Raw genomic sequence first — 27452 nt, 5'->3', positions numbered from 1 at the left:
TGTGAAAGTGAGTGATGGAGGGAGGTGGATGGAGCAAGTAGGGGGGGTGGGACCTCAGCAGGGGCGGGGCATAGGCGGGGCCTCAGAGAAGGGGCGGGGCCTAGGCGGGGCCTCAGAGAAGGGGCGGGGTGGGGTGTTTGGTTTTGTGTGATTAGAAAGCTGGCCCCTGTATCTCTGCCCCAAGGAGAAGGGGGGGTGCTGGGGGGACCCTCTTGTCTCCGCTTCTCCCCCAACCCCCCCCCGTTGCTAGGGCCCCGCCCTCAGGGGCGGAGTCAGCTTCAGCCCCCGCCCAACAGAGCCACGGTACGTCTCGCTGTGACGCCACCACGCACAGGAGAGCCCGTGCGTCCCCGGCACTGAGCGATGGCTCACGGGAGGGGGCGGAGTCACTCGCTCCCAGCAGCAGCCGGCGGGGCGGAGGCGCCACGCTCCGGCTAACCCGGAGGGACGCGATACTGCGCAGGCGCATAGGGACGAGGCGCTCTCGGAAGTAAGTCGGGACAGCTGCCTGAGTCGGTTATCGCGTTCTACTTCCGGGTCAGGGCCCGATACCTCACCGGAAGTGGAGGTGAGACGGGAGGAGGAGGAGGCGGCGGCGGTACCGGCGGGTTCCTCCGTGGAGAGAATTTCAGGTGCGGGAGGTCAGGTAACCGCAGGGGGTGGGGAGCTCGGGGTGATTGTAACGGGAGGGGGCATGGAGGGTGGGGGAAGGGGAGCTGGGGGTGATTGTAACGGAAGGGGATGATTGTAACGGGGGAGGGGGAGCTGGGGGTGATTGTAACGGGGGGAGGTGATTGTAAGGGGGGGGGGGGGAGCGGGGGTTGATTGTAAGGGGGGGGGACATGGCAGGGATGGGGGGAGGGGGGGGTTGGGGGGGAGCAGCGTAACTGGAGGTATGTATGCAGGGGGAGGTGTTTCACTCAGGTATTGCCTCTGCTACTTTGGGCTTCTCTGTAAAGTGGGTGAGAGACTGAGAGTCCCAGGTCTGGATTGGGGGGAATACAGGACCTCGCTAAGAACATCCCCCCACTCGGTCTTTCTGCAAACCTTTCCTTCTCTAGTGCTGCCCTCGCTGGGTTTTAAACAGCAGGGAGGTCTCCTCGGGAAGCAGGTCACTGTCATCACCCCCATTTAATAAATGGGGAAGCTGAGGCACCGCGAGGTGAAGCTGATAATCTGCGGTAACAGTTGACAAGCCAGGAATAGAACAGAGGCTCCTGCTCTAACCACTAGGCTACATTCCCTCCCAAAGCTGGGACTAGAATCCAGGAGTTCTGGCTCCTGATTTGACACTGAACCACTTCACCGCACTCCCTCTCTAGTTCATCTTGCCCAGTATTTTTTTAGTTGGAATTAAAGCTGCATCACTGATAGGGAGAGAATCAGAGACTAACACAGACATGTACACTCCAGTTGCCTGTTAATTTTCATATCACTTCCTCAAGGGTCCCTAACAGTAAAATGCACTGTGTCATCATCATTAAATGTTTTTTAAATTAATACTATTAAAATAAAATTCCCCACTCAAACCAAAAAGGCCCCTAGCCCTACTTGGGACAAGGCTAGGAAAACCGATGGGCCTGGCTTTCTCTGATGGGCATCACGAGTTTCTTGGATCACTGTAACTCAAGAGTGAAGCTTGAGTGGTTTGTAGCATCTCTTAAGACATGGGAGGTTTCTCTTCAATTTTGGGAGCAGCTGAGCTTATCCTGGAGCAATAGATTTCAATCTCTGTACTGCAGTTGTTGTCAATTCCTCTTTGGCTTCTCCCCGATTGATTACTCTGTGGGCTCCTGGGTACACCAATGTTTGTACTCCTGTGTAAATGACATGAGTCGGGGACAGTTAATGGTGGTTCTGTGCAGGCTGAAGAACACTTTGGCAGTGCCCCTCTCTGTCATGCGTAGTTATTTTTGGTTGACTGAGCTGTGACACTGTCAGCATATGTCACTTTTAGCTGACCTTGGTTCAGTATGGAGGAGGGCTGTCGTGGCTTGTTTTCTCTACATGGCTGATGTTTATATGTCCTTTGCCACACTTGTTGCTCTTGAGCCACCAATTTTGTGGTATTCACTGATGGGGGGGAAAAAAGGTGGTGATTTTATCACCGCAAACCTGAGGTGAACTTGTATTTGTATATGAAGGCACCTGGATGCTACCGTGACTGCCGATCTTATTAGAGACAGTTGCTTGCTTCATGAAGTTCTCCATGTCATTCCTATGGTACTAATGTTACTGCAAGGGATGAAAATGGACTACGGCAAATTAACCCCCCTCCCATGAGAAATCAAGGAGAGGAAATGAGCAAGGGGGGGGAAAATCCCTTTCAGACAACTGACTGCTAACGCTCAAGAGGCCTGCTTACGTTAGGGAGGCGGGTCATTTTAAATACCTTTTTTGGCTTCTCTTTGGATCTTGGCAGTCCGAGCAGCAGCTTCTAGCTGCCGACCTCTGTCAGCATGAGACTTTGTTGTTTCGCTGGTGCTTGTTAAAACATCTTTGGCATGTTGAATATAAGGAGCTTAAAGGGACACCATCGGCTGAAAGATAGTCAACTTCAAAAACCTGAGTTAGCTGTATTTCCAAGTATACACCTACCCCTGAGCACCCCCCAGCCAATCTCTATGGGTTTCTAATCACATTTTACTATATTTAAAGACCCCTATCTCTGTTGTTGTGTGAGAGATTCCCCCACCCCACCCGCAACTAACCAGTGGAACTGACTGTATACAAAATCCTGTCAAATGTACAAAGTTGACAAAACAGGGTAGGGGAATTATTCTCCTCTGTGCCCATCACTAGAGGATTCTCTTTCATGGGTCTCAAGCATCCTCAAGGCCAGATGGAACCGCCAAAGCTTAATGTTTTTGGATGGTGTCATACTCCCCCCCCCCCCGCACCCCCTTCCCTCAGGTTCCCCTACCAGTAAGTGGAACGTTCTGATCCTGTGATGTGGGTAGTACAGTGTTCAACTGCCTTCAACTGGCAGTTCCTTTGTCACTACTAGCAGGAGAGGAGCTCCCCTCTAGCTGCTCCTGTGGGTTGGGGGGTGGTGGTATTTTTCTGCCTTTGTTCTTTCCACCCCCTGGGGAGTGTGAGTTTAGATGTGCGAGGGATGAGAGTCAGAGGCCTGTCTTTACAGAACCTTGCTAAAGACATTTCCTGTCCCCTTTATCTGCCTGAAACCCTGCCCTGTTCCCACCTACCTCTAAGAAGCTCAAATAAGAGATGCCTCAACTTACCCACCTATCCTTATTTGGGAGGCAAGTGCCATGGCTAAGAGGGAGAAACTGCCAGTCACCATAGTAACTTCATGGCAGAGCTAAGAGTAGAACCCAGGAGTCCTAGCATCCAGTCTGGCTCTTCAACCATGTGATACATACTCTCCTTAGTTCATTTTGTGCATTACTTCTCAGCTGGGATTAAAACTGCTTTTTGAGGAAGGCTGCATGGTTACCTCTATTCAAGGTCCAGAAGTATTGAGTTCAGAAGGACAACATCCCTCCTGATATTCACCTCAGCTGTAAGAGTGGCAGAGTTCCTTGGCCTTAGGGGCCTGTCTTAAAATCACTGCATGCCCAAAAAAGGGCCATGTTAACTACTCTTCTGATAAAGGTAGGGCTCTTTGTAAAGTTGACTTAGATATTGATGTTTAAATACACAAATGCAGAACTTGTCCACATCTAGGCTCATTGTGTTGTTTTTGTTTTTTTAGTGAGAAAATCTGTGTACATCAAGGTGAAATAATATGAAGCTGCCTTATGTTTCTTGGCGTTACAATTTTCGTCTCTGATTTAATTGTTCATCCAGTTTGGGAACCTTCTCTACAGCCTGAGATGGAAACAGAGTCAGTAAGTACAACATCTCTTTGAAAAATACTTAATTATGCAGAGCCGGGGGATCCCAAAACTTCTCATTCTGCAGAACGCATCATGAGAGAGACTCTCATTTGTCATCTCCCTTCCCAGTACCCCTAACCTTTATTGCTTGTGTAAGAGCTGCAAGGATGCCATTTCATGTACTCACTATCTATTGGGTTTTATTATATATAAAATTTAGCTGTTCTGTTTGAATGGTGAGATTACAAATACATTAAGGAACTTCTTGTTATACCGTAAAACAAGTGTTGCTTTGGCTTTCAAATCTGTATTATAGGAATTGGTGCATTTATAGCCTAGTGATTCAATTTATTATTTAATATATGGGTAAACAATTTAAATTTAAAACCAGCACTGTCAGGTAGCTTCAGTCCAAAATATAGATGTTGTGTGTCTTACAAAAAAGTTTTATCAACCAACTATTAATGGGGAGTTTTGCATGAATTGAAAAATATAAGCTTGTTTGGATTTAAACATTTACCTCCAGAGTTTGCCAAAGTCTAGAAGATGACTATAAACAGACATGAAACTGACTAAGGAGGTGATTTTCAAAGGCACAAATACCAGTTCGGCACCTCACTTCCTTTCATTGACTTTCATGTGTGTAAAGCTAGACATGGGTTTGTAGAAAGAGGATCTTAATTTGAAAATAAATATTGGTACTTGCTGGTACTCTTAACTTTTTATTCTTTTAAAAATAGCTAAAAGAGGTGCCATAGGTTTGAATTTAGTTTATATGGTGGCTCTCGACACTTTCAGAAGCTGCCTTTTAAAATCTAATCTTTCTTTATTTGAACTATTTGATAAAATGTTGTCTTGATTCTCAGACTATCCCAATTTGGCAGAACAAACCCCATGGCTCATCACGCAGTGTTGTCAGGAGGATTGGGACAAACCTTCCTTTAAAACCCTGTCCTAGAGCGTCCTTTGAGGTAAGGGGATGCATAAGAGAGTCTGCAAATATATGCAGGACTCTTCAGTTCTTTAGCAACAGAAGTAATTCTGATTTGCCATTCTTTCCCATAGCAAAGTAAAGTATTTTTTAAATTGGAAATGCACCACATGCAGCCAATAGGATTGTATAATTTATCATCTGTTTTAACCATTTTAATTCTTCCTAGTTTTTGTAAATCCCTGAAATGATCAGTGGCAATTTGGGAACAACATGTTCTATACAATCATGCCAGCAATCAGGAAGGAGTGTGAGCTAATGATTAGAGGGGACTGAGTCCAAACTTCTGGGTCCTATTCCCAGCTTAGTCACTAACTGAGTGTGGGACCTCGGGCAAGTCGCTTAACCTCCCTGTGCCTCTGTTTCCCAAACCATAATAGGAGGCTCATGATACATGCCTACCTCATTGTGTGTTTGAGAGTTAGCTCAATAATGGGTATTGCTTTGTAGCTGAAAAGTGGTGTTCATGTGCTCACTAATTTTTCCTTTTTTGGCTGCATTTCAGGCAATAGTGCGTACATTTTTGCAGGTGCATTTGCCAGTTTTATGATGCACATCAAAAAAGCTGAGGACAGTTTCATAAACACACACAGCATTTCATGTACTGGTTTATCTGAATCTATCTACACTGGCTTCGTACAGCTATGAATCTGATGCAGAGAAGGCTTCATTGTCTTTAAATTGTACCAAACACATTAAACAGAACAAAACTATTATATTTATTATAATGTCACTATGTTCTTCCTAGGTTCTACCAAACATTTCAGATCTGTATCTAAATGATGCACCTCCAGTCCCCACTCTGGCAGATATTGCATGGATAGCAGCAGATGAAGAAGAAACGTATGCTAGAGTCAGGTATTTTTACTTTCTTTCTCACCCAATAGCTTTCCGTTCTTCCATTCTTCCTGTACAGCGACTTGTTTTGTGAAAGATAAAACAGTAACTGATCAAATGCTCATAATTTCTAGTCACTTGAGTTGTTCTGGTGAGATGCCTATTGATTGATTTTATTGAAAGTTGTTCTACAGAGAGGAGGGATGAGAAGTTTTGGCCAAGGACACTAGGGCAAACTCTTACAGAAAGTGCCAGGGGATACTTAACGTTCAAGAAGAGTGGCTAGGCTCTTAGTTTTTAAGATCGTAATTGAAAGACCTCCACCTAGTAAACTACATGGTGCTCAGGGTATCTACTTCAGAAGGATGAAGGGCTGTCATATCCCTTCTGGGATTCATACCTGTTTGTCCAGAGAGTCCACTTCTATCCATTTCACTTTTTGAAGTTCTGGGGCAGGCCAGTAACTTTAATATTAACGTGTCTTGTGAAAAATAAAATGGCCCTTTGCAGTCTGAAAAACTATGTAATGGGGACAGGTTACGCCCCCATGCGCGCACACAATCTCAAATGCCACTCCATTGCATAGAAATGTAAACCAGCCGGCAGAGAGGAATATCCTGCTGGCCTCCCGGTTAATGCTCTAGACTGAAAGTTCAGAGGCTTGCTTTTTTGTTCCTGCGTCTGCCACAGACTTTGGGCAGCAGTTTTTGTGTAGTTTCTGTGCCTCATTTTCCTGCTTTATAGAACAGGGATAATATCTACCTCCCACGAGTATCCTGATTCATTGTTTGTCAAATGCTTTGCAGTTCTTGGGTGGCAAGCTGTGGAAATACAAAACATATTGCATGGGGTCTGTTCCGTTTGTGTGACTGATGGGCTTTTGTGCTGTACTTTTTAGGAGTGACACACGCCCATTGAAGCACAAGTGGAAGCCCAGCCCGTTCTTTGTTATACAGCGAAATGCTTCAGTCCCCAACTTGAGAAAGCAGGAAGAGAAGCTGCTGGTCTTGAAGAAACCTGGTTTACCGGCCCTCAGTCGGACGACAGAGCTTCAAGATGAGCTGAGTCTCCTGCGGAGTCAAATAGCTAAAATTGTAGCTGCAGATCCAGGTAGGAACATAACAGTCCTTCTTTTCTAACAATAAAAGGCTTGAGACTGTGAACAGTGATGATTCCGCTATAAAAAGCAGTACTGGTCAGATACATTGCCAGTATTCTGGCTTTTTGCATAAAAATGCAAGACAATAGATATTTTGTCTTCTTTGGATCCCTCTCTCTAGTATGTGCCTTAGCGATCTAATACAATATATACGTTTGTAATGGTATACATGGCCAAAGCTGTCCAGACAGCTCATTGTTACAACTACAGCTGAGTTGAGCATCCTAGGAGTTTATTGACTAGTGGGGAGATGACAACCATGCTGATCCTATTGCTTTCTAAGAGCTGGCAGTGGCTTAAATGGAATACAACCATTTCTAGCATCCATGTAATGGAACACAAATGACATAAACGGCTAGACTTATAGAATTCACAATGGCTGAGTACGTTTCTTCCCTCCCCTTGTTGGTGCAATGTTGTCTGTGATGTCAATAGAATGAATGGTATTGTTTGTACGTATTGGCATTTGTTTGATTAGAAACCCCCCCCCCTCCCCCCACACACTTATTTTTAAAATAAGTACAACCAAAATCAACTGACTGTACTGGAGAGAGGGGGGGGGGGTGTTGAGTTTCCAGACTGGGTGCCTCCCATTGAATGAAAACGTTGGGGATTTAGTCTTGTCATTCTTGCCCCCAGGCCTGTTGTTGGTGTTTAAAAAGGGTTCTTTTCCTGTGTTTCTTTGGGAGTGTGATGTAAGTGTTCTGGTTTTTCATGACCAGAGATGAATACTAATTGTTCTCGGGCCAGTTAAGATTTTTGAGAAGAGGCCAGCTGGAGTTCACAGATTAATAGATTATAAAGCTAGAAAGGACCATTGTGATCATCTAGTCTGACCATGTGCACATCATCTTCTTGAATTAATTCTAGCTGGTTAACTGCTCCTGTTGTGTAAACACTGATTTTAGTTGTGTTTTAAGCTCAAAAAATGCAAGTCAATTTAATGTGAAAGAGGAAATTCCACCCTTCAATTTGCTCTTATGGTCTAGCTTCTGCTGGGTGGCTCTGGAAGTAAACAGGATGCTATGTTTGGTGAAACTCCAGAGTACACTGTGGCATCACATGCTTGTCCGTACTGCTGACCAATCAGAGTCACAGAGCTGTGCAAGACCAGAAATAGTCTTGGGGCCTTGTCAATCTTACAACTTTAAAACCTTTTGAAAGTAGAAATTTGGCTCATTACTGGAACTTGAACCGTCTCCAAAACAGCTTCTCTTGTAGGAAGCTGCTGCATCGGTTGTTCATGTGCAGTGCACTTGAACTGTTGGTGTACAACCAAGGTATAAAGGGCGTGGTTATGATTTGGCTTTCTGTCAATGGCATCAAAGGGGCAAAAATTGTAACTTTGTATGGCAAAAAATGCGAAAGCCTTTTCCATTTTTAAATAAAATGTCATAACATGATCTTAAATACTGCTTTGTCATGGAAAATTGTCCTAAGTGAAATATCCTTTATTCTGCAATTAAACATGGTTTACTTTTTTTTTAATTTAAAACCCAGGGCACTCTTCCATACTCGACTAGAGAACCAAATCTAATCCTTCAGGGAGGAGGAGACAGTTGAGTAGGGTGACACTTTTATGAAAAATACCTTGTGTCGTGGGATCTGTCATAAGTCATAGCTGTGACAAACTTACAGCCTTATAAACAATATAAGCCATTGCTTATACACCTCTACCTCGATATAACGCTGTCCTTGGGAGCCAAAAAATCTTACCACGTTATAGGTGAAACCGCATTATATCGAACTTGCTTTGATCCGCCGGCGTGCGCAGCGCTGCTTTACTGCATTATATCCAAATTCGCGTTCTATCGGGGTAGAGGTGTAGTTAGTTCCATTACAAGGGGAGACACTTACTCATTACATCCTCAGACTGTACTGGATTTAGTTTGAATGTTGGCCTCTGCATTTCAGACCTGAATCTTATGTATTAGGTTCAGCGCATTCTAACTTATTTTATCCATCTTTAATATCTCAGATGCCCACTTGGAATACATAGGATGTTTTTGTCTGGATCACAGTTAATTGTTAAATGAGATGCGGTACAAAGTAGGCTATCTAGCATATCTATGATGATCCACTCAGGGCAGAATTTGGCCACAAGTTTATAGGTCCCAGTTACATGCACAGAATACTTAGGGGAGCACTTACCGAGGTGGAAACTGAGGCAGAGAGGTTCTCTGGGACAAGACGGACACAGGATGAGAGTGAAAAAGCAGCCTTTAGAACTTCAGATTTTTTGATTCCTAGGCTTGTATTCTACCACTGGACATGCTGCCTCAAAAGTAACTGAAGGCAGAATGTGACCCTTAAAATGTCAGTGCACACTTCCTCTTAATCAGCTATTCGTACCTTTCGTTCTGCTTAAGCCATGTGGCGTCAGGAACAGCTTTAATGCTTGAGTTCAGCAGTAAAATGGGGGTTTAATAATAGACTAGATTGTGGCTCTTACTCTGAATACATGAGCCTTGTCTCATCCCCACCCCCTCCCTACGCCAGGTGATATTATTATATTTTTGTGTAACTGCCTCACTGCAAACTCTGGTCCAGTCCAGTCATCGTTTTCCAAAGAGATTCACTCAATGATTTCATGCATGTCGGAATTGTTCTTGCTGGTTATTTTGCTAGGAAACTAGGGCATTTTCCATGCCTTTGGGTAGGGCATGGTGCATTCTTTCTTAGAGACAGACACACTCTGACACGGTGGTTGATACTATCTCACAGAAGATTAAGAATTTTTCTAAACTCTTCCAAGATACTTCATGGTCATATTTAGGTTGCATATGTAGAACAATAATTACTTTTTCCTGATCTCTGGTGCATTTGTACTCTTACAAAAAGACAAAGTGCAGACGAAGGGGGGAAAGGGGTCTGTATGGAAAAACAATCCATAATTCAACACAGAATGTACTGTGCAGAGTCAGGTAGTTTAAGGGAAGTACATTTGCATCTTGTTGTCTATAAGCCATAAGGTATCAAAATACATACACACTAAAAGGCTGAAAGAACTGCAGGGGTGGGGAAGCCATCTCACCTGGGACGGTGCTCTAGGAGGAAGGCCCTGGATTAGAAGAGGAAGAATGGCCTTTTGGTTAAGGAATTCAACTGGGACCCAAGAGACCTTTGTTCTGTTCCCAGATTTCACAGATGTCTTGTTTGTCCTTAACCATATAACGTAATCTCTGTGCCTTGGTTTCCCACCTGTAAAATGAGTATACTACTTCCCTGGCTCCCAGGGGGCTTGTGAGGATAAAGTCCGTCTTTGCGAGATGCGTGGTAATATAGTGATGGAAGCTATATGTGTACCCAGATTTGTAGACAGAAGCATGGTATAAGAGGCAGTGGGGATGAGAGCTGTAAGGGAGGGACGGGAGGGATGTGAGAAGCAGTGTGCATGTGGAGGGTAAAAGGGAAAGCCCTCGGTCATGTTTATTTTTGCATAACTTGGGGGAGGTTGGCCAAGATCTGAGCTTGATTTATATTCTACTGCTTAGAAAAATAAGGTGCTTTGGCACTAGTTTATGTATCTACATATATTGTTTTCTTTTTCAGCTTCCGCTTCATTAACGCCAGATTTATTATCTCCAGGAAGTTCAAATGTATCTTCTCCCTTACCTTGTTTTGGATCCTCATTCCAATCTACAACTTCCTTTGTCATTAGTGATATCACAGAGGAGGCAGAATTAGAAATTCCGGAGCTTCCATCAGTTTCCATGCTTTGTTCTGCAACCTCTGAATGTTGTAAACCAGAACCAAAGGATGCTGACGAGGAAGATTCTGTGTCTCTTTCGAAGGCCAGCAGTTTTGCAGACATGATGGGCATACTTAAAGACATTCATAGGATGAAACAGAACAAAGATTTGTAAGTCTTTCCTGAACCTCTTTTATTTTCTGCATGAACGCTCCTGTCCTCTTTTTTGTTTCAAAGCATTGTAGACACATTGAATATTGTGTTCATCTGCTTGTCTTTCATGCTATAATCATGCTTTACAAAGAAATATTTGTCGTACGTTAGAACTGCTGATATTTCTAGATCTGTTTTATTTGCCTCCCAAATGATTGCCTTTGAGCCAAGCCTTTGAATTTAAGGGTAGAAAACAATGGAGAGAAGGGGAGGTACTGCAAGTCTCCTAGCACACTGCTTGACAACTCTGCTTCAACCCATCCACACCAAAAATCATCTTGCTTTTCTTACTGTTTAGCAAAATGTGTGGGGAGAGGAGACATCCATGAGTGAAGCCCTCTGAGACACTGCCTTACTATTGTCCGATATCTGCACACCCCTCACCTCTAAGCTCTGTGTGCATTCCATGCAATGTCTGATTAGGCAAACCGCCCACCTCATGCTTTTTTCCTCATAAGCGCTGTCCTGAAAGCAGATTTATCGTACTGTTGTCTTGTAACCTGGGAATGCCAAGTCACTGACATGCTTACCTGTGCATTGTCGGAGACAGGACCCTCCCGCTGAAGAAATACCTTCTCTAATATCTCAGCTGGCCTTTGTACTGTCCTTGTTTCACATGGGCGACATGGAATTAGACTGATGACGCTCAGCCCTTTCACCAGCACGCTCCAAAATCCATGTGGCCACTTCTATGGTATTGTGGGGAGCCCTATTCAATATCAGAATAAAGAACATTTTGAATCATCATTATGTTCCTTTATGAATTTTATGCCTAATCCAATTGAAGAGAAATGTAATTCTCTGGCACCAAACAAAAGTATACCAAAAAATAAAACACTGAAATATACTCTGTACAGCTCAGCCTGCACTGATGTATCATTGCTCTCAAATTTTCCAAAGAAATATTATTCAGAAGTGGAAATTTATCCCTCCTCCATTATATAATTCTTGCCATTAATCTTTCTGGAGGCTGGAGTAGGAGTCAGAGCTTAAATGAATTTCTCCCGTTCATGAATACACTGGATATGTATCCTCTTTTGAATTGCAGATTGAAGTTTTTTTCTGCCTGTCCAAAGGAGCTTTTTTTGGCATCCTTTGCAATGTTGATTTATCCCAGTCAAAGGAGATGTAATTTTCAAAAAAGTACTTGTCGTTTTGCAGGATTTAGTGGGGTTGCATCAACTTCCGTTGTCAGGCATTAGGTAATTTAGTCTGCGATGTCGTATTTGGTAAATGTGAATCATCTTCTTTTGGTGATTGAAAGCCAGACTTTCTTCAGACTGTTAAATTTGAACCTCCATCAGAAATGGACTAAAACGTAGCTAAAGTGCCTACATTTGTTACACTTGTGCAACACAATATTTAACCCTAATTGAATAAATTCATTTTCAAAAAGATAAAGTAAACTTCTCCTGGAGGATAAACTCTTGTGTGGAGGGAAATTGCCAAACACCTGGGGCATATTGGGCCTGGGAATCGTGCACTATGCAGAACAACGCTGATCAGGGAAAGACCTGCAATGGAAGATTCAGGAAGCTCATTCCCCATGTCAGAAGCTGCAGAGAAGGCAGCTCTCACACCAGCATTCCCGGGATCACTGGGAAGGTGCTAGATGAATAGGGATTGGTGCTGAGGCATTTCACAAGGTCTCTGAGGCGGACTGGCGCAAATCCGTGGAGAGTTTTAGAAACCAGCATGGTGACTTTTTTAGGCTTAATCTTAAAATGACTGTTGTAGTGGATGCACTTGGTCGAGCAGCTTGGTTAGCATGAGAATGCAGATAGCAATATTATCCCCATGCTGGACCTATTCAGTCATCTTGCGTGGGGCAGTCCCTTCAACAGACATAGCTGAAGTCCTCTTAAAAGCTTGTCATGGATGGGATGGGGGGATTATGGTATAAGTGCTCGTATTTTGACTTTATGCCTCCCTGGCCAAAATGCATAGGGATAACTAATGATGAATGAAAAGGACTGTTTGTGGGATGTTTTACATCTTGTTCCTGAACCAGCTGAATAGAAGAATGCCACTGGGGTGAATATTGGGCAGGAGGGTAGGGAGAGAGAATGTCGGACACAACCTCTCCCTAGGATCAGCAGGAACGGAGCACCGCCACTGAGAACAAATCTAGGTGAAACTGTGCCCCTGCCTGTGACCGGAGGATTTGAGGACCACCGCAGGCTTTAACTCTTCCAGCAACTATCCTCCCCCGCTCCCCGTGCAGGGAAGGCTCTAGTGTGAACCCTCAGGGCATTTCAGATAAAGTTAAAGGACTTGTCCAGCACAGCAAGATTTGATGGTGTTGACGTATACGCGGCTGGTTATGCAGATCGTTCTATACAAGGCATGTTTGACTTTCAGGGTAGCACCATCCTCTTCTTTTCCAGTCATTCTATTTCCCCAAATGAGATGGAATTGCATGATTCCCCAGGAAGTCCGTATACATCCACCTGAACAGTAGGTGAGTCTCGTGCCGTGAATAGGCTCTGCGTAGGTGGGGGACAGGTAATCTGAGCCAGGGGAATGGATGTACAGCCAGCCGTGATAACACACAGCTATGCAGAGGGTGGCACAGAGAAAAGGGCCCGATTTTCTTGCTGCTTATTTATCAGCGGTTCCCATTGACTTCACTGGAAGTCACTCAGCTGCAGGAGCAAGAGAATGGGACCAGTATAATTTTAGGGACGGGGGGTACACATACACTGCTACGACCGTGCTGCTGTAGCGCCACAACATAGACACTTCCTGTGTCAACGGAAGGGGATTTTCTGTTGCTGTAGTTAATCCACCTCTCCAAGAGGTGGTAACTAGGTCGGAAGAAATTCTTCCATCCACCTAGCTGCCTCTACACTGGGGTAGTTTGAGTTCACCATGGCACAACAGTCTTCAAAGCCCTGAGCAACTTAACTAGATGGATCTAATTTTTAAGTGTAGACCAGGCATGTATCTGATGGTTTATGCCTTTCTCCAAAGAAGGGGCTAGTTCTTCTCTAGGTAGCTATGTTCCAATGGCCTTATTCCATGAAGGGGCGGTATTACCAGTAACTATTAGCACAGACGTCTATAAAGTAGAATACAAATGTCTTGTATGAGGATATCTAACAAATTCTATCCCACTGGGACTGGGCGGGCAGAGAGCAGGAAGAGCTCTGCTTTTCTGTTCTGCCAAGTTAGCCGAGGCCTGTTTCCCACAAGGAATAACTGCTTGCCTGATTAACAGGAGAAGCTGAATCACATTGTATGCAAATTTATTTTAGTGTATTATTGATAGCTCTGGTTTTTTTCCTGATGGGGTTCAGAATGAATGGCCCAGATGTTAGGCAAATACTGCGGTAGCAATAGCAGGAATTGCCATGTCTCCAGTGGATTTACCAAAAGATAACGGCATTCATTTGTGGAAAGGTTGTGGTGATGTGTGTTTTCGCCAATGCTTCCTCTGAGGCTGTATAACCAAATCTATAACCATAGGCTTCACACCATGTATTGCTCTTGTCTGTCCCTCTATCTTAGCCTATTGCCTTGCCTCCAGTGTGTATAGTACATGCGCTTGGAGATGAGGGTTACAATATCTGAATGAGAGCTGGGTGAATAGCCGTGAATAATGTATTCCATGTGACTTTGCAATTAACTGATGAACAATTGTCTTCATTGTTTGACCAGCACAAATTGATGATTGCCCTCCAGGCCAGCCCCATACCATGGTGACGTGCCATACATCTGACGAGAGTTAGTTGGGACTCCCTAATATGCTGTGGGGGGAGCAGCTTGTACCTCCCTGACCGGCTGAATACAGCACTTACTTATTGTTGGCCTGGAGAACAATAACAAGACCCTAGAAGTCTGGATTTCTTGTGGTGAATTGCTGGGCTTGAATTGCCCAGCCCTAGAATCTAATTGATATGGCTTTTGCTGTCTTATCCTGCTGACGTCAGTTCCGTATTTCACATAAAATGTTTAGTGAACAAAAACAAGTGAATGTGAAAAGATCGGGTGGGGTTATTCTTAGAACACCTGTTATTTCGCAGCTGATGTACGTTAATGAGTTGTGAAATATCCTTGCCACAGCCACCTATAGTAAATGATCTCACTCAGCTTAGAACTGATTATAGAGTCATTGATCTCTTTGAGGTTATTGTGGTGATCATATGGACATCCCAGCAGGAGCGGGTGTAGAAGCAGCATCATGGGTGTCTGACTCAGAAGAATCATGAAACAGCATGAACTGAAGTTGTTTTCAAGAGGCAGCCTCCCTGGGGTCTGTCCCTCGTCTGACCAGTTTCCCGAACTCAGATGGTACCAGAGCCAGCAGTATAAAGTGAATATGTAAAAGGAGTTAAATGACCATTTTAATTTTTGTGGGTGGAGATGCCATTTACACCTAACAAGATGATTAAATCCATGCTTCTCTGATGCTCCTGTTTAGGAACTGGTGTTAAAACCCACAGCCTGGAAACTTCAGGAATGAGTATGAGACATTTGCATGTTTCCACCATTAAAATCAGAATAGAGCCCTTTTAATATCTGCTGCCTTTTGGAAAGGAATTGTCTGTGTAGTGTTCCAGCTGATCCGTTCATTCAGTGTGTGGTTAAAAACATTTAGCGTGAAGATCTGCTTTGAATGTGAGTACGTTTTTATAAGTACTGGTCATGGGATTGATCTAATTCAGGTGTAATTGCGCATTAATTTGTCCATGATTACTTCCCTGGCTGTTGGAGTTCTTCAGTGAGAATTTCTAAAGAATCAAGATGCCGATATGATGTTGGTTGAAGGTACTGCCTCTGCTGCTAGTTGCCTGGTGTCAGTTTTCTACAATAGCTGCTGGTTGTGCGCTGCTGCTGGAGGCTTGTTCTCTCCCTCTGATAGATTTCCCCCACACCTCTTTTTGCTACCCATGGTGGGGATGAGCTTTTTCCTTGTATTCAGTACAACTTCCGTCTTTATCGCTGCAGTCTCACTTTGCCTCTGCCCATCCAGCCTCTTCCTGCATCTGCTCTTGGCTTCCCTCCTACACCCATTGCCCTTTGGAAGCAGTTTATTGGAACTCTGGGTGATTTTGGATTCTCTTAAGCTTCCCCAGGTGGAGGAGTGGCTTCAGAAGTTCTTCCAAGTCCATGCTCTGAACTCTATCTACCTGTCTCTGCACTTGTATCAGAGGGAATCCTGATTCTGGTGAAATCAGTGGAGTGTTTCTATCTACTGTCATGATTTAAAAGCTGAAGTTAAACAGTGCATTACAATTGTGGACTAAGGCCTTGCCCCTGCAGACACTTCACGTGGCACTGGGGGTTCAGGCCTGAAGCCATGGGTTACTTGTGAACTTCTTAAATCTAATCACTGAGTCTAGTAAAAGCTTTCAGTGAGTGGCTGCAGGTGTTTAAAACAAATACAGCAAACCGTAATTATTTTTTGCTTTAATCTAGTTAAAAATAATTGACTCTTTTAGAGGCTTTTAAAAGATTTCAGAACTCGTGGAATGTTTTCCAGCTATAGGGAATTTTTACTCTAAAATATTAAACTCTGAAATCAGTAGCTGTTCTCATGGGATCTTTATTTTCAAGTATCAGGAATGACCCAATATAATTCATACCTTTTTGGTTTCTTGTGAAGTCAGCTCCCTTGTTGTAAAGTAAACTGATCACCAGGACTCATAAGACGCAGGACCCACTGCCTGCCTGCCATGCAAGACTAATGTTGGATTATGTGAGGAAAAGGGGAGGTAAAACTGAAGAATCCTCTTTTTATTGCACCAAGACATGCCAAGTGAGCAGTGTACCCATTTCACGATTAACATCATCATAGATAATTAGTTCTTCTGTTTCAGTTCAAAGTAATGTCCTTTGGTTTTAATAAAGGAGGAGGGCAGCCTGCATACTGCTTGTATTTTGTGCATTTCTTCTTACCTGTTATTAACACTTCAGATTTAAAGCAGAGGGGTAGGGGGGAAATTAACGTAGACTGGGATTTTTTACACCACATGGGGCATTTAGACTGCACAGTTTCCCCTTGAAATTAATGGGAACTGTGTCTCTATATTTCCTAGGCAGCTTGCAAAATTACAGCCTTAATGTACTACTCACTTTGTCTTCTATTCAATTTTTGCACTTTACCCAACTCTGACAGACTGTCAGGGTTCCCAGTGCTGCAGGGAAATGTTGAAATAAAAAAGGGGTTTCAGTGACACACAATTTTCTCATAATTTAGTTTATAAAACAATTTTTTTAAACAAAATCCTAAAGCTTGGGCCTAGCAGAGACAGTGTCATCTACAGACTTTGGAGAATCTCTATCCAAATTGCTGTTAATACATTTTAATTTTGTATCTCCATCAGGAACCGAACTTTATTGAAGGAGGAAGACCCGGCTGTTCTAATATCAGAAGTGTTAAGAAGAAAATTTGCTCTAAAGGATGAAGATGTAACCATGAAAGAAAACTGACTTTACACTTTCATTTAAATCTGTAAGCAAGTGTATCGTGCTCCTGAGATTTCTCCACAGTAGCTGCCTTCCTAAGGATCAAACTTTTTTGCCTCTTTACTAATTAGAAATTATTTCTGCACTGGAAACTTATTCAAGAAAGCAACTGTGGATTTGCAGTGTTTTCCATGTCTCTAAAATATATAAAAACTTTTTAAGAAAAAGGAAATTTTCCCACATATTTTGAAGCATTACTGGTAACAGTGTCTTCTACAGAGTGATGCGAGTGTTGCTAAATGAAGTTCTCTTCCTATCTGTGTTTTCCCCAAGGTGACTTAAACTTGAATCATTCATTTGACTCATGATGGTCTTGTTGCAATATGACTAGCTAATTTATAATATAAATGGACATAAAGCATCTAATTCTTTTTCTGTTCAGGGAAAGTCAGGTGCAAAGCTAGCAATGAGAGTAAATTGCTTCTTCCTTTCAGGCTGTCAGTTTTTAGGAAGTTCTTACTGTATTGAGGGTGGTTTAAGAGCTTGCATTATTTCCTCAAAAAAGGATTCCCTTCCCTAAAGTTTCTTCCACTTACTTTCTTGTCCCATTTGGGACAGGAGAAATTAAAATGAATTATCAAACCATTTAACCAAGCTCAATTTGCTAGACTGGTGTTGGCTGGTGAGTGACTTTTAAATAGTTTGTAATATTTGAAAGATCAAAATATCCCCGAGTCACATTACACGACACTTATATCCTGCCCTAAGGTAACTTGTCAAGAATTCCAGGTGTTACATTAAAATGATCTCTTTATTCAGATTAACTTTATTTTATTAATATAAAATTCAGTAAGAATTTTGCCCAGTTAATGTGATTCAAAGTTTATCTACTGAATCATCAAAGCTAGGAGTTGAGTCCTGTAGAAAACCATGTGGGGAAAAGGAAAGGAGAGAGAAGTCCACTGTTGAAGTGTCATTCTGTGCTAACGTCTCTCAGCTGTATTCAAGGTCGATGATGATTCCTTTATATAAATGGATCCCTATACGTGGTTCTCAGCTTGCTAACAACTGTGCTGGGTTTTTTTGAGGATTGGTACTGTCTGCTTGTACTGGTATCTGAAACATTGTTCATAGAAGAGTATCACTGTCTTGAGCCGCAGCAATTGTTTTGGGATGTTTCTGCTGCAACAAAGGGCATGGATGTTCTCCATGTTGACTCAACTTGACATCTGTCTGCCAGCAATCACTTGGTCGTGTGGCTCCCTCTTCCTGGTCTCTCCTGTGTTGCTTTTGAGCAGCTGGTGCTTTCTTGTGAAGTCACTCTACTGTCCTTGCAACTTAGCAGAGAATTGAAAAGTCAGCACATGCCTGTTTAAACTACTGTGTCAGGAATGTGTTGAGTGAGCAGCTCTCACAATATACTTGTGCTGTAGGAAAATATACACTACATTGTTGTTCTGCCTGAAGCACATCACATACAGTTGGTATCTAACCCCATTCGTTCTGACTTATCACCAGTGCTGTAATGGGATTGTCAGGCTTGATTTGTGTCAGTTGTAGGATGGGATAGTATAAGTGGGTGGACTGGCTGGCACATATTTTAGTCCTTGGTGTGGAATGATAATTTCAAAGATGCATTGCACAAGATACAATCCTCTGCTGTGACACCAGCTGCTGAGTCAATAGGGAAGATTAGCCCCCTTTCCCAAAATGCATCTGTATCCATGCATCTGTGGACATACTTTATTGTCAGAGGAAAATATGGGAACCTGGTCCCACATAATAGGAACAATACTGGATCAGCTACTGCAAGTGATTGCACTTTTGTGTAATCTTCCTGCCCTATACTAGCATGCTGCCTTTGAATGGGGTGAACTGGCCTCTCAAATGTACCCAAGCCAGATTCTTCCCTACTCTGGCAGTGTGACCAGTGGGGAAAAAACCACACTTCAAGTCCAGATTCACTCCTGCAGCCAGTAACTGGCTCAGAGAGGGGGAGGAAGCTTGCTCTGTTACAACCCCCTGCTGGTAGGGCCAGCAAGAAAAGTCACACTGTGACTTCCTCCCCATCCTCCTTACTGTGGCAATTGTGGGGCCCTGCAGATTATGAAGCCAGATCTGGCAATAGAAACCTTGAGATTACCACTATTTTGAAATAAGTAAACCTGTCACTGTACTCTTACTTTATTTAAGCACGCTGGTGGCAATCACAACTAGCACTGATGGTCTAGAATCCCACCCTGTACACAGCTACAACCTTTGGCTTTCAGTCTGAAATGCTGGTTGTGTACATCTCTTCCTTCTCCACACCAGCTACCTTTGGTAGGGATGGTACAACTACAGTTTCTGATGATGATGATTTTTGATTTGGCTACTGAGCCAAGTAGCTTAATCCTACTAATTTAATGAAGGGACTGATGCAGGAAAAGATGTATAGGTGACAGTTGTGCCCATTAAGAAGCATTATAGCTTTCTATATAGCACACATGCTCCCTTTAAGTCAAATTATTATTCTGTTGCTATAGTAACATAAGAATTACCATACACCAGAACAGGGGTCCATCTAGTCAAGTAACCAGTACCACATGCTTCAAAGGAAGTTGCAAGCAACTTAGTTCCAGTCCTCATAACACCTGTCAATTAGGGATTGCCCTATATGCTGAAGCAAGAGGGTCTGTGTCCTTTACAAACTTTGTTTTTAAATAATCCCAGGGCTGTTCTTAGCTATATACATGTCCAGTCCATTTTTGACTCTTAAGTTCTTGACCTCAGAGACATCTTGTACCAGTGAATTCACACCACTTGAACGGGCAGCTGAACCTAAATTTTGGGGGCAGATAATCCACCTGTAGATGTGTTGTGAGACACTAGACTACACAGCGTGGGTCCTCAGGTTTGTGGACTCTGGGGAGCTGATGTTGGGAAATCTTTAACTTGGACTTCCAAGCTGTTGAGCCATATTGCAATATTCAAATCTTATGAGATGAGTGGGAATGTTCTAAATCAAGGGCAAGGTATCTTTTTTTCCCTTAAGTCTTGAATAGTAATGGGCCCTTATTCCTCAACATGTAGGATTGAAGGTACCCCTCATGCTTCCTTTTATATAGAGCCACCACTAAGCAGAGCCTTGCCAAACATGCAATTTTTGGTGACCCCCCCCCTCCCAAAGAGCTTATTCACTCAGCTACAATGTGTGAGAACATGGTGCCTGGGTTCATCTGAGCAGGGCATCGGAAAGAACAGATGTGGAAACTTGATTACAACACATTTTACTATAAAATGATCACTTTATTTGCACACCTATAATCTCTTTTTAATCAAAGACAATCCTGCATGCAGAGTAAGTAGCCTGTGCGTTTGGGTCTATACCACTCATAGCCAAAGGCCGTGTATGCAATGTGTACACTTACATAGTCCTTGTATCTTTCTTAAAGAAAGTGATGCACTGTGTAGGCTTCAGAAGAATTTTCATGTATATTAAAAAATGTCAATTTTTCAGCATCCTGTTTACTCAGAAAAAAATTACTACTGAATCAGTGTTTGATAATTCTATTTCCTTCTGAATCCTCTGTGAATAACAAATCATAGCATGACTCAGGCTCACATAAATTCATGGCTGTAGTAGCTAAAGGAGTCCTGTCCCGTGCCCCTGAAGAATAAACCTTAAAGCAGTCTACAGAGGGTGGGCTAGGCACCCTATGGACAAAGTTGGTTTTGTCCTGTAGATACTTTTTCTGCAACGGTGATCTGACACTCTCATAGAAGCGCTGGTGAGAAATGACTCTGTATCCCTCTGAATCCTGGGTAAACAACTGTGTGGTAGGACTACTTGCACTGGCCCCCTGCTCTTCTGCTGAACCAGCCATATTGTGACAGTTTCTTGTCCAAAAGCCAGCAAAATTTTGACTACTGTCTCTCAAAAGCTCTGCTTTAGTTGTTCGCCCCTGGGATAGAGGACAATTGGTCTGCTGGCCTTCATTACCCTTGGGTGCAGGACACACATTCTCAACCTCTGACAAATCCATAAAAGAAATTCCACCAGGGGGCAGGTTTTTGCATCTCCTCTTACCTTGCTTCATCAAGTGTGTAGGTTTGAGACCTACTCTAGTTCTCCCCCTCTCGGAGCACAAATGGCCATCTTTCTCTCCTATAAAGTAACTCTCTCTCTTCCTTGAAATTATCCCATTTGCTACAGCTATTCTTCCAGTGAATGAGTCAGCTGAATTCCTGTGAGCTAGAACCCTATTTCCCTCTGAATCCTGGGTGAAGTTTATGGAGAGAAAGTCTTCTGTCTCACCAGCAGAGGTCCTTGCAATGGCTGTGCACTCACTCCTGCTGTTAGACTGTGCTTGTGGGAAGGTATAATTCAACGGGGGAATGTTCAAGCCTTGTCTGTTTTGTACAAGAGGCTGGCTACACTCCTGAATGTTGTCCTCCTGAGGGCTCAAGGTTGGTGCCTGGGCTTCCTCTAACTTAGCAGCCCCAGAGCTCTTCATAGAGGAGGCGGCCAAGAAATCAGAGCCTTTTCCTTTATTTGACATAAGAGGATATGTCTTTAAGTTTTCTTCATCATCCTTGTCACCTGGAAAAAACAATGTACTTGAATAAGACAACACAGCTGATATGCAAACTCTTCAAACTCAAGATTAGTGACCACACAATTATGCCTCTCCCATGCTTGATTTAGACAACTCTACACTGTCCTCCACCCCTCCTTTAATTAATTTGGACACAACCAGACTCTCTCCTATTTCACAACATCCTAATAGTTCTACCTCCTGGTAGAAATTAGTGAGACGGCTGGTGCAATATGTGAAGCAAGAAGATGACAGTCAAGCAAGTTCTGCCTCCCATGAGGGAGAAGTGAAGTGATATCTGAGCAGTTCCAAGCTCCCCTTGATGCTCCGTCTCTTCTTCAGGCCTCCCCCAAAGAGTCAAATTCCAACTTCAGTAAAGCCATTCCACCAACTTAAGTTCCCCTTACACTTTCAATAGGATGTGCCTTTTAACAGTTATGTAATGCCTGTTTTCCACCCCTAAGGTGGCTGCAGTGATTTTGATGACACTGTATATTTGTGAAGTGCTTTACCAATGAACAGTTCAATAGAAATTAAGATTCTAATAAATCTTCCTCTGATACAAAGTGGTCTGATTGCTGTTTAGTGATTAACTACTGGAAGATGCTTCACTTCTTTATAAATTAGTGATGCACAAGGAATTGGAAAACTGAACTGTAAAATTTTCCAGACACCTCATCTCCTTCTTGAAAGGAGCAAAGAAACAACAGAATAAGTCTTCTGCTTTTGAAACCATTTGAAATAGTGTAATTTCTAAATCCTACCCCAAGATTCTAGCTTTTTCTCAATTTCAGAATAAAGAGTTAATATTTACGCAGCAATAGAAAACTCTGTAGAAATTACTGCAGGGAAGTCTCTAAATCTATAGTGAAAGAAAGGATAGTAGCCTTCATACAGAAAATCCACAGGGAGCAGGAAACAGCACAAAGCATAAGCAGAGGTTGAATGGCACTACTACAAGCCCTGCCCACTAGAGACAAATAAAATCAGACTCACTCATAGTAGTGTGTGCAAGTGTTTAAAAAAATATCATTCAAGATTAGTAGGCTGAGCTCCCCCAAGGCCATTGTTGCGCTCACTCCAACAGCCAGAGCACACAAATGTAAAAAGCACTTTTCATCATAAACTGAGCCATGGCTTAGCTCGCAGTCAGCATTTCTGAGCTGAAATACCGTTAGATAAAATTCAATGACACTAGATGGACCCAGTTGACTAAACCAATTAGAGATGTGTCCACAGTCTGAGTACACTCCTTCCCCTACCACCTCCTCTCAGCTTCAAGACTTCAGGGTTAACATGCTACCCTTCCCAACAAAGGTCCTGATCCTGTAGCCCTTCCACAGCACAGTGCTCCTCTTTAAATCAATGGGAGTTTTGCACAAACAGTGAATTGTAGCATCAGTTCCAAATTTATAAAAACCACACAGGATGAATTGGGCACCTAATTCTTTTAGGTTAATCCCAGCCTTTAACATTTGTAGGGAATACAATCTGACAAACGTGGGAACGGATCTGAATGGTCTTTGTTCATTTTGGGTCAGATTTGCCCATCCCATGCTTTTTAGCCTCTAATTTAGGCTACCTGACAGAAGCAATGCTGGAAAGTGTTCAGACTCCTAACTGCCACCAGCAAAGGCATTCTCTGTCTCTGCCCATGGTAAATGCCTTGAAATGAGACTAGGTGGATTTTCTGTCCTGTCAGGAAAATAAATATGTATGTATGTATGCATGCACAGAGATTTGGTCAATCTTTCTAGTGTACTCGGAGGAGGAAGACTTCCCAGCCAGCAAGCCATAATTTTTAGCCAGGTTCTGTGAATATTAACCTAATCCTGAATAAGTAACATATGATGTAGCATGATACGATAACGTTTCACTGTAACTTCGCCATATTAAAAAGTTGTGTTTGTGTGTGTGTGTGTATTTGCAAAAATTGTTCTACAGTACCTGTTGGTTGAATGCTGAAGAACGAAGAGATGGTAGTTTGCCTGGTGTATGGCTGAGAAAGTCTTGTCTGAGTAAAATTAACTGAAATGTGACTATTATAGTTCCTCTCAAGAAGTGGATTTGGCATGTTTGAAGTTGGCTTGGATACGAGAGTCTGGGTGGGGAGAGAAGTGCTAGAGTGAATTTAACTTGTCAACAGCGACATAACTCCCCTCTCCTTGTTATTCCCTTTATCTCCTTTCATCTACAGTTGTACCACACTGCTTGAACAACCTTCTTCCCCAAGAAGCCACATTTCCTACCTCTTCACCTTTAAATCCTTCCTTGCTTCTTTGCACTGCTAGTCTCTGTTAGAATACTCCCCACTTGCACATCTGAGACAATTCAGTGATAGCTCATTAAAAAAAAAAAAAAAAGGGAGAGGTAAAATGCTCTAGGCTTCTTCCTCTGCCAATCTCTCTTGTTCCCATGCTATGATATCTCCTCATGTGAGCCCTCTAACTTGGATTTTAATCTCCTGAGGGCAGAGAACATTGTATGCTAGGTTTGTAAAGAGCTGTACAAAGCTATGACATCACAAATAGTATAGATTTAGTACCTGTATTTTGCGCTTCTTTAACTTTGCAGTGTCTAGCCAGATGCCACAAGTCTCGAACTGCTCAGCAGTGCTTCTTTTTCTTACACATTTCATGGCTGATCCTTTTTCTGTATACAAATAATGAGGGACCTGCTGCAGCCTGAAATAAGAAGGCAGGCTAGAGCATCACCAGCAGTGTTCTTGTATATGTTCTGTGCGAGGACAGGAACAATTTCCAGTGCAGTAGTGGGAGAGTGGGCAACAGGGATATGAAACTGACTCACTGTGAGACCTTGGGCAAGTTATTTCATCCTTTGCATCTCATTTACCAAAGGATAAGTTGGTAACTGCTTGGAAAGCCCTTTGAGATCTACTGTGTAAGTGCCAAATAATAATTATAATGATAATGTGCTTTGTAACTGGCTGCTTGTAAAAAATGTTTGCGGCTTCTCTTTCACACAGTTCTTAGCACAGCTGGATTTATAATTGCTGGAAACACTTGAGGCTATGGCTTCACTGCAAAATTAATAGGAGTTATCTACACTGGAGTTAGCCTAGCTTGAGTGAGAATGGCCACATGGTGGGTATGTATATATTGCAATAACTGGGATGTACCCAAGCTAGCTTTCATCTAGCTAGCTCAGGTCCCAGAGCAGCAAAACCATGGCAGCACTAGCTGTGCAAACCTGCCCAGAAACCTGGATAGTTACTTGAGGATGGTGGGGCTAGTCCACACTGAAGTTTATACTGCTTCTGCTTCACTGTTCCAGGACCCAAACTACCTAGCTCAGGTATGTCTGTTCAAGCTGCAATCACACTCCATGACTGCAATCCAGACATACCCTGTGAAGTAGCACAGAAGCTGCATGTCTATACTGGTACTGCATGCACTGTTGTGTTTTAACAGGGCCACAGTGAATGGTCAATAACTGATCTGCAGGGAGGAGATGAGACAAGGGCCTATGGCCCAGGGCAGTGCGAGAGAAAGGGGCATAGGAAGGCCAATAAGGCTCCATCAGCAGCTCTTTAATGACCTGAAAATCAAAAAGGAATCCTACAAAAAGTGGAAACATGGACAAATTGCCACGATGGAGTACAAAAAAATAGCACAAGCATGTAGGGACAAAATCAGAAAGGGTAAGGCACAAAAGGAGTTACATGTGCCAGGAGACATAAAACCCAGTAAGAAGAGATTCTTTAAATATATTAGGAGCAAGAGAAAGATGAAGGAAAGTTTAGATCCTCAACTTAGTGAGAAAGGAGAGCAAATAACTGATGACATCAAGAAGGCTGAGGTGTTTAATGCCTATTTTGCTTTGGTCTTCACTGGAAAGGTTAAGGGTGAGCAGATACTCAACACAATTAATATTAACAACAAGGGGGAAGGAACATAAGCCAAAATAGGGAAAGAACAGGTTAAAGAATATTTATATAAAGTTATATGTATTCAAATCGACAGGGCCTACTGATTCTTAAGAAACTAGATGAAGCAATCTCTGAACCTTTAGCAATTATCTTTGAGAACTCATGGAAGATAGTTAAGGTCCCAGAAGACTGAAGAAGGGGAACAAAGACGACCCAAGTCAGCCTAACTTCGATACCTGGAAAGATGCTAGAACAAATTATTAAACAATTAATTTGTAAGTACCTAGAGGATAACAGTTATAAGGACTAGCCAGCATGGCTTGGTCAGGAAAACATGCCAAACCAACCTAATTTCCTTCTTTGACAGGTTTACAGCCTAGTGTATGGGGGGGAAGCTGTAGAGGAGAAATATCTTGATTTTAATAAGGTTTTTGACACAATCTCACATGACATTTTGATAAGCAAACTAGGGAAATGCAGTCTATATGTAATTGCTGTAAGGTGGGTGCACAACTGGTTGAAAGACCACATGCAACATGGTTTTCAATGTTTCACTGTCAAACTGGGAGGATGTATCTCGTGAGATCCCTCAGGGGTCAGTCCTGGGTCTAGTAATATTCAAGGTTTTCATTAACAACTTGGAAAATGAAGTGGAAAGCATGCTTATAAATTCTGCAGATGACATCAAGTTGTGAGATGTTGCAAGCACTTTGGAGGACAGGATTAGAATTCAAAAGGACCTTGACAAATTGGAGAAGTGATTGAATTCAACAAGATGAAATTCAATACAGATAAGTGCAATGTATTTTACGTAGAAAGGAAAAATCAAATGTGCAATTACAAAAGGGGAAATAACTGACCAGGGTGGTAGTACTGCTGAAAGGGAGCTGGAGGTTACGTGGAAGACATGGGCGGTAACTGTCCCACTCTATTCAGCGCTGGAGTACTGGACCCAATTATGGGAACTGCACCATAGGAAAGATGGGGAGAAACTAAAGTAAGTCCAGAGGAACACAACAAACATGATAAAAGGTTTAGAAACCTGATCTATGAGGAAAGGTTAAAAAAACCTGGGCACATTTAGTCTTGAGACTGAGGGGGTACGGGATAGGAGCCATCATATATGTGAGGGGCCATTATAAAGAGACCAATTGCTCTCAGCACCCTGTGAAGGCAGGACAAGGAGTAATCGGCTTGCCGGGCAGCAAGGGAGATCCGGGTGAGCTGGTAGGAAAGCTCTTGAACTCCCCGGACAGATGCTAAGGGAGGCGGGGGACTCCCCATCCCTGCAGATGTTCAAGAACAGACTGGATAAGCCCCTTGCGTGGTCTGCCCCGAGCCCACTGCTGCTTGCTCCCAGCCCTCCCCCATCCACTCCCCCCCCCCCGCCCCCCCCCCCCCCCCCCCCCCGCCCCCCCCTGCTCTGCCCCCCCCGCCCCCCCATCCGCTCCTCACCCCATCTTCCCTACCCCAGCCCCCCATCCACTCCTCACCCCCAGCCTCCCAACTCGCCTCACCCCCATCTTCCCTACCCCAGCCCTTCCTGAACCCCCCTGCTCTGAGCCTCCAGCCCTCCCCCATCCACTCCTCACCCCCAGCCTCCCAACTCCTCTACCCCAACCCTTCCTGAGCCCCTATCCGCTCCTCACCCCCAGCCCCCCTCGCTCCCAGCCCTTCCTGAGCCACCCCCATCCGCTCCTCACCCCCAGCCTCCCAACCCGCCTCCCCGGGGCTCCAAACGGCAGCGAGCTCCCCCACAAACACCCCTCACAGGGGCCCCGACTGCTCCTCGCCCCCAGGGCCGGCACCAGGCACCCAAGCTGGTGCTTGGGGCGGCACCTGGAG

The 27452-nt window shown here is 43.6% G+C and overlaps 2 protein-coding genes across 6 annotated transcripts in view; one reads left to right on the top strand and one right to left on the bottom strand.

The window, feature by feature from the left end:
- The first annotated feature begins 367 nt into the window (after positions 1-367).
- On the top strand, positions 368-17791 carry MTFR1L (mitochondrial fission regulator 1 like). 3 transcript variants are annotated; one of them, XM_026657084.2, is made up of 7 exons: positions 368-490; positions 3716-3851; positions 4706-4810; positions 5579-5688; positions 6566-6777; positions 10379-10688; positions 17060-17791. In XM_026657084.2, exons 2-7 carry the CDS (start codon positions 3762-3764, stop codon positions 17163-17165), a joined length of 933 nt encoding a protein of 310 aa, XP_026512869.1. In that variant the 5' UTR covers positions 368-490; positions 3716-3761; the 3' UTR covers positions 17166-17791. The 3 variants fall into 3 exon arrangements, with proteins under 3 accessions (XP_026512869.1, XP_026512868.1, XP_029768527.1); XM_026657083.2 differs by lacking the exon at positions 368-490 and adding an exon at positions 575-632; XM_029912667.1 differs by lacking the exon at positions 368-490 and adding an exon at positions 3520-3615.
- Positions 17792-18198: 407 nt separating this feature from the next.
- The window catches only part of AUNIP (aurora kinase A and ninein interacting protein), a 9898-nt gene continuing 644 nt past the window's right edge, over positions 18199-27452 (bottom strand). The window contains exons 2-5 of one of the 3 annotated variants that reach the window (XM_026657080.2): positions 26468-26572; positions 24264-24402; positions 23666-23819; positions 18199-21723 (exon numbers count right to left, since the gene is read on the bottom strand). In XM_026657080.2, coding sequence (XP_026512865.1) covers positions 20675-21723; positions 23666-23819; positions 24264-24356 — 1296 coding nt within the window. In that variant the 5' untranslated portion in view covers positions 24357-24402; positions 26468-26572 and the 3' untranslated portion in view covers positions 18199-20674. Of the gene's footprint in view, positions 21724-23665; positions 23820-24263; positions 24403-26467; positions 26890-27452 lie in introns of those variants that run through there. The other 2 variants (XM_026657081.2, XM_026657082.2) reach the window with 2 other exon arrangements.

Source organism: Terrapene carolina, unplaced genomic scaffold (genome assembly GCF_002925995.2).
Source record: "Terrapene carolina triunguis isolate 2854851 unplaced genomic scaffold, T_m_triunguis-2.0 Scaffold236, whole genome shotgun sequence".
In the NCBI taxonomy this organism is placed as follows: Eukaryota; Metazoa; Chordata; order Testudines; family Emydidae; genus Terrapene; species Terrapene triunguis.
This window is presented reverse-complemented; position numbering and strand designations above follow the sequence as displayed.

Excerpts from the sequence above, each read along its gene's own strand:
- MTFR1L (XM_026657084.2), top strand. The coding sequence starts at position 3,762 with ATGTTTCTTGGCGTTACAATTTTCGTCTCTGATTTAATTGTTCATCCA. Across the intron at positions 5,689-6,565 it reads GAAACGTATGCTAGAGTCAG|GAGTGACACACGCCCATTGA; the intron begins GTATTTTTACTT and ends TGTACTTTTTAG. Across the intron at positions 10,689-17,059 it reads ATGAAACAGAACAAAGATTT|GAACCGAACTTTATTGAAGG; the intron begins GTAAGTCTTTCC and ends TATCTCCATCAG.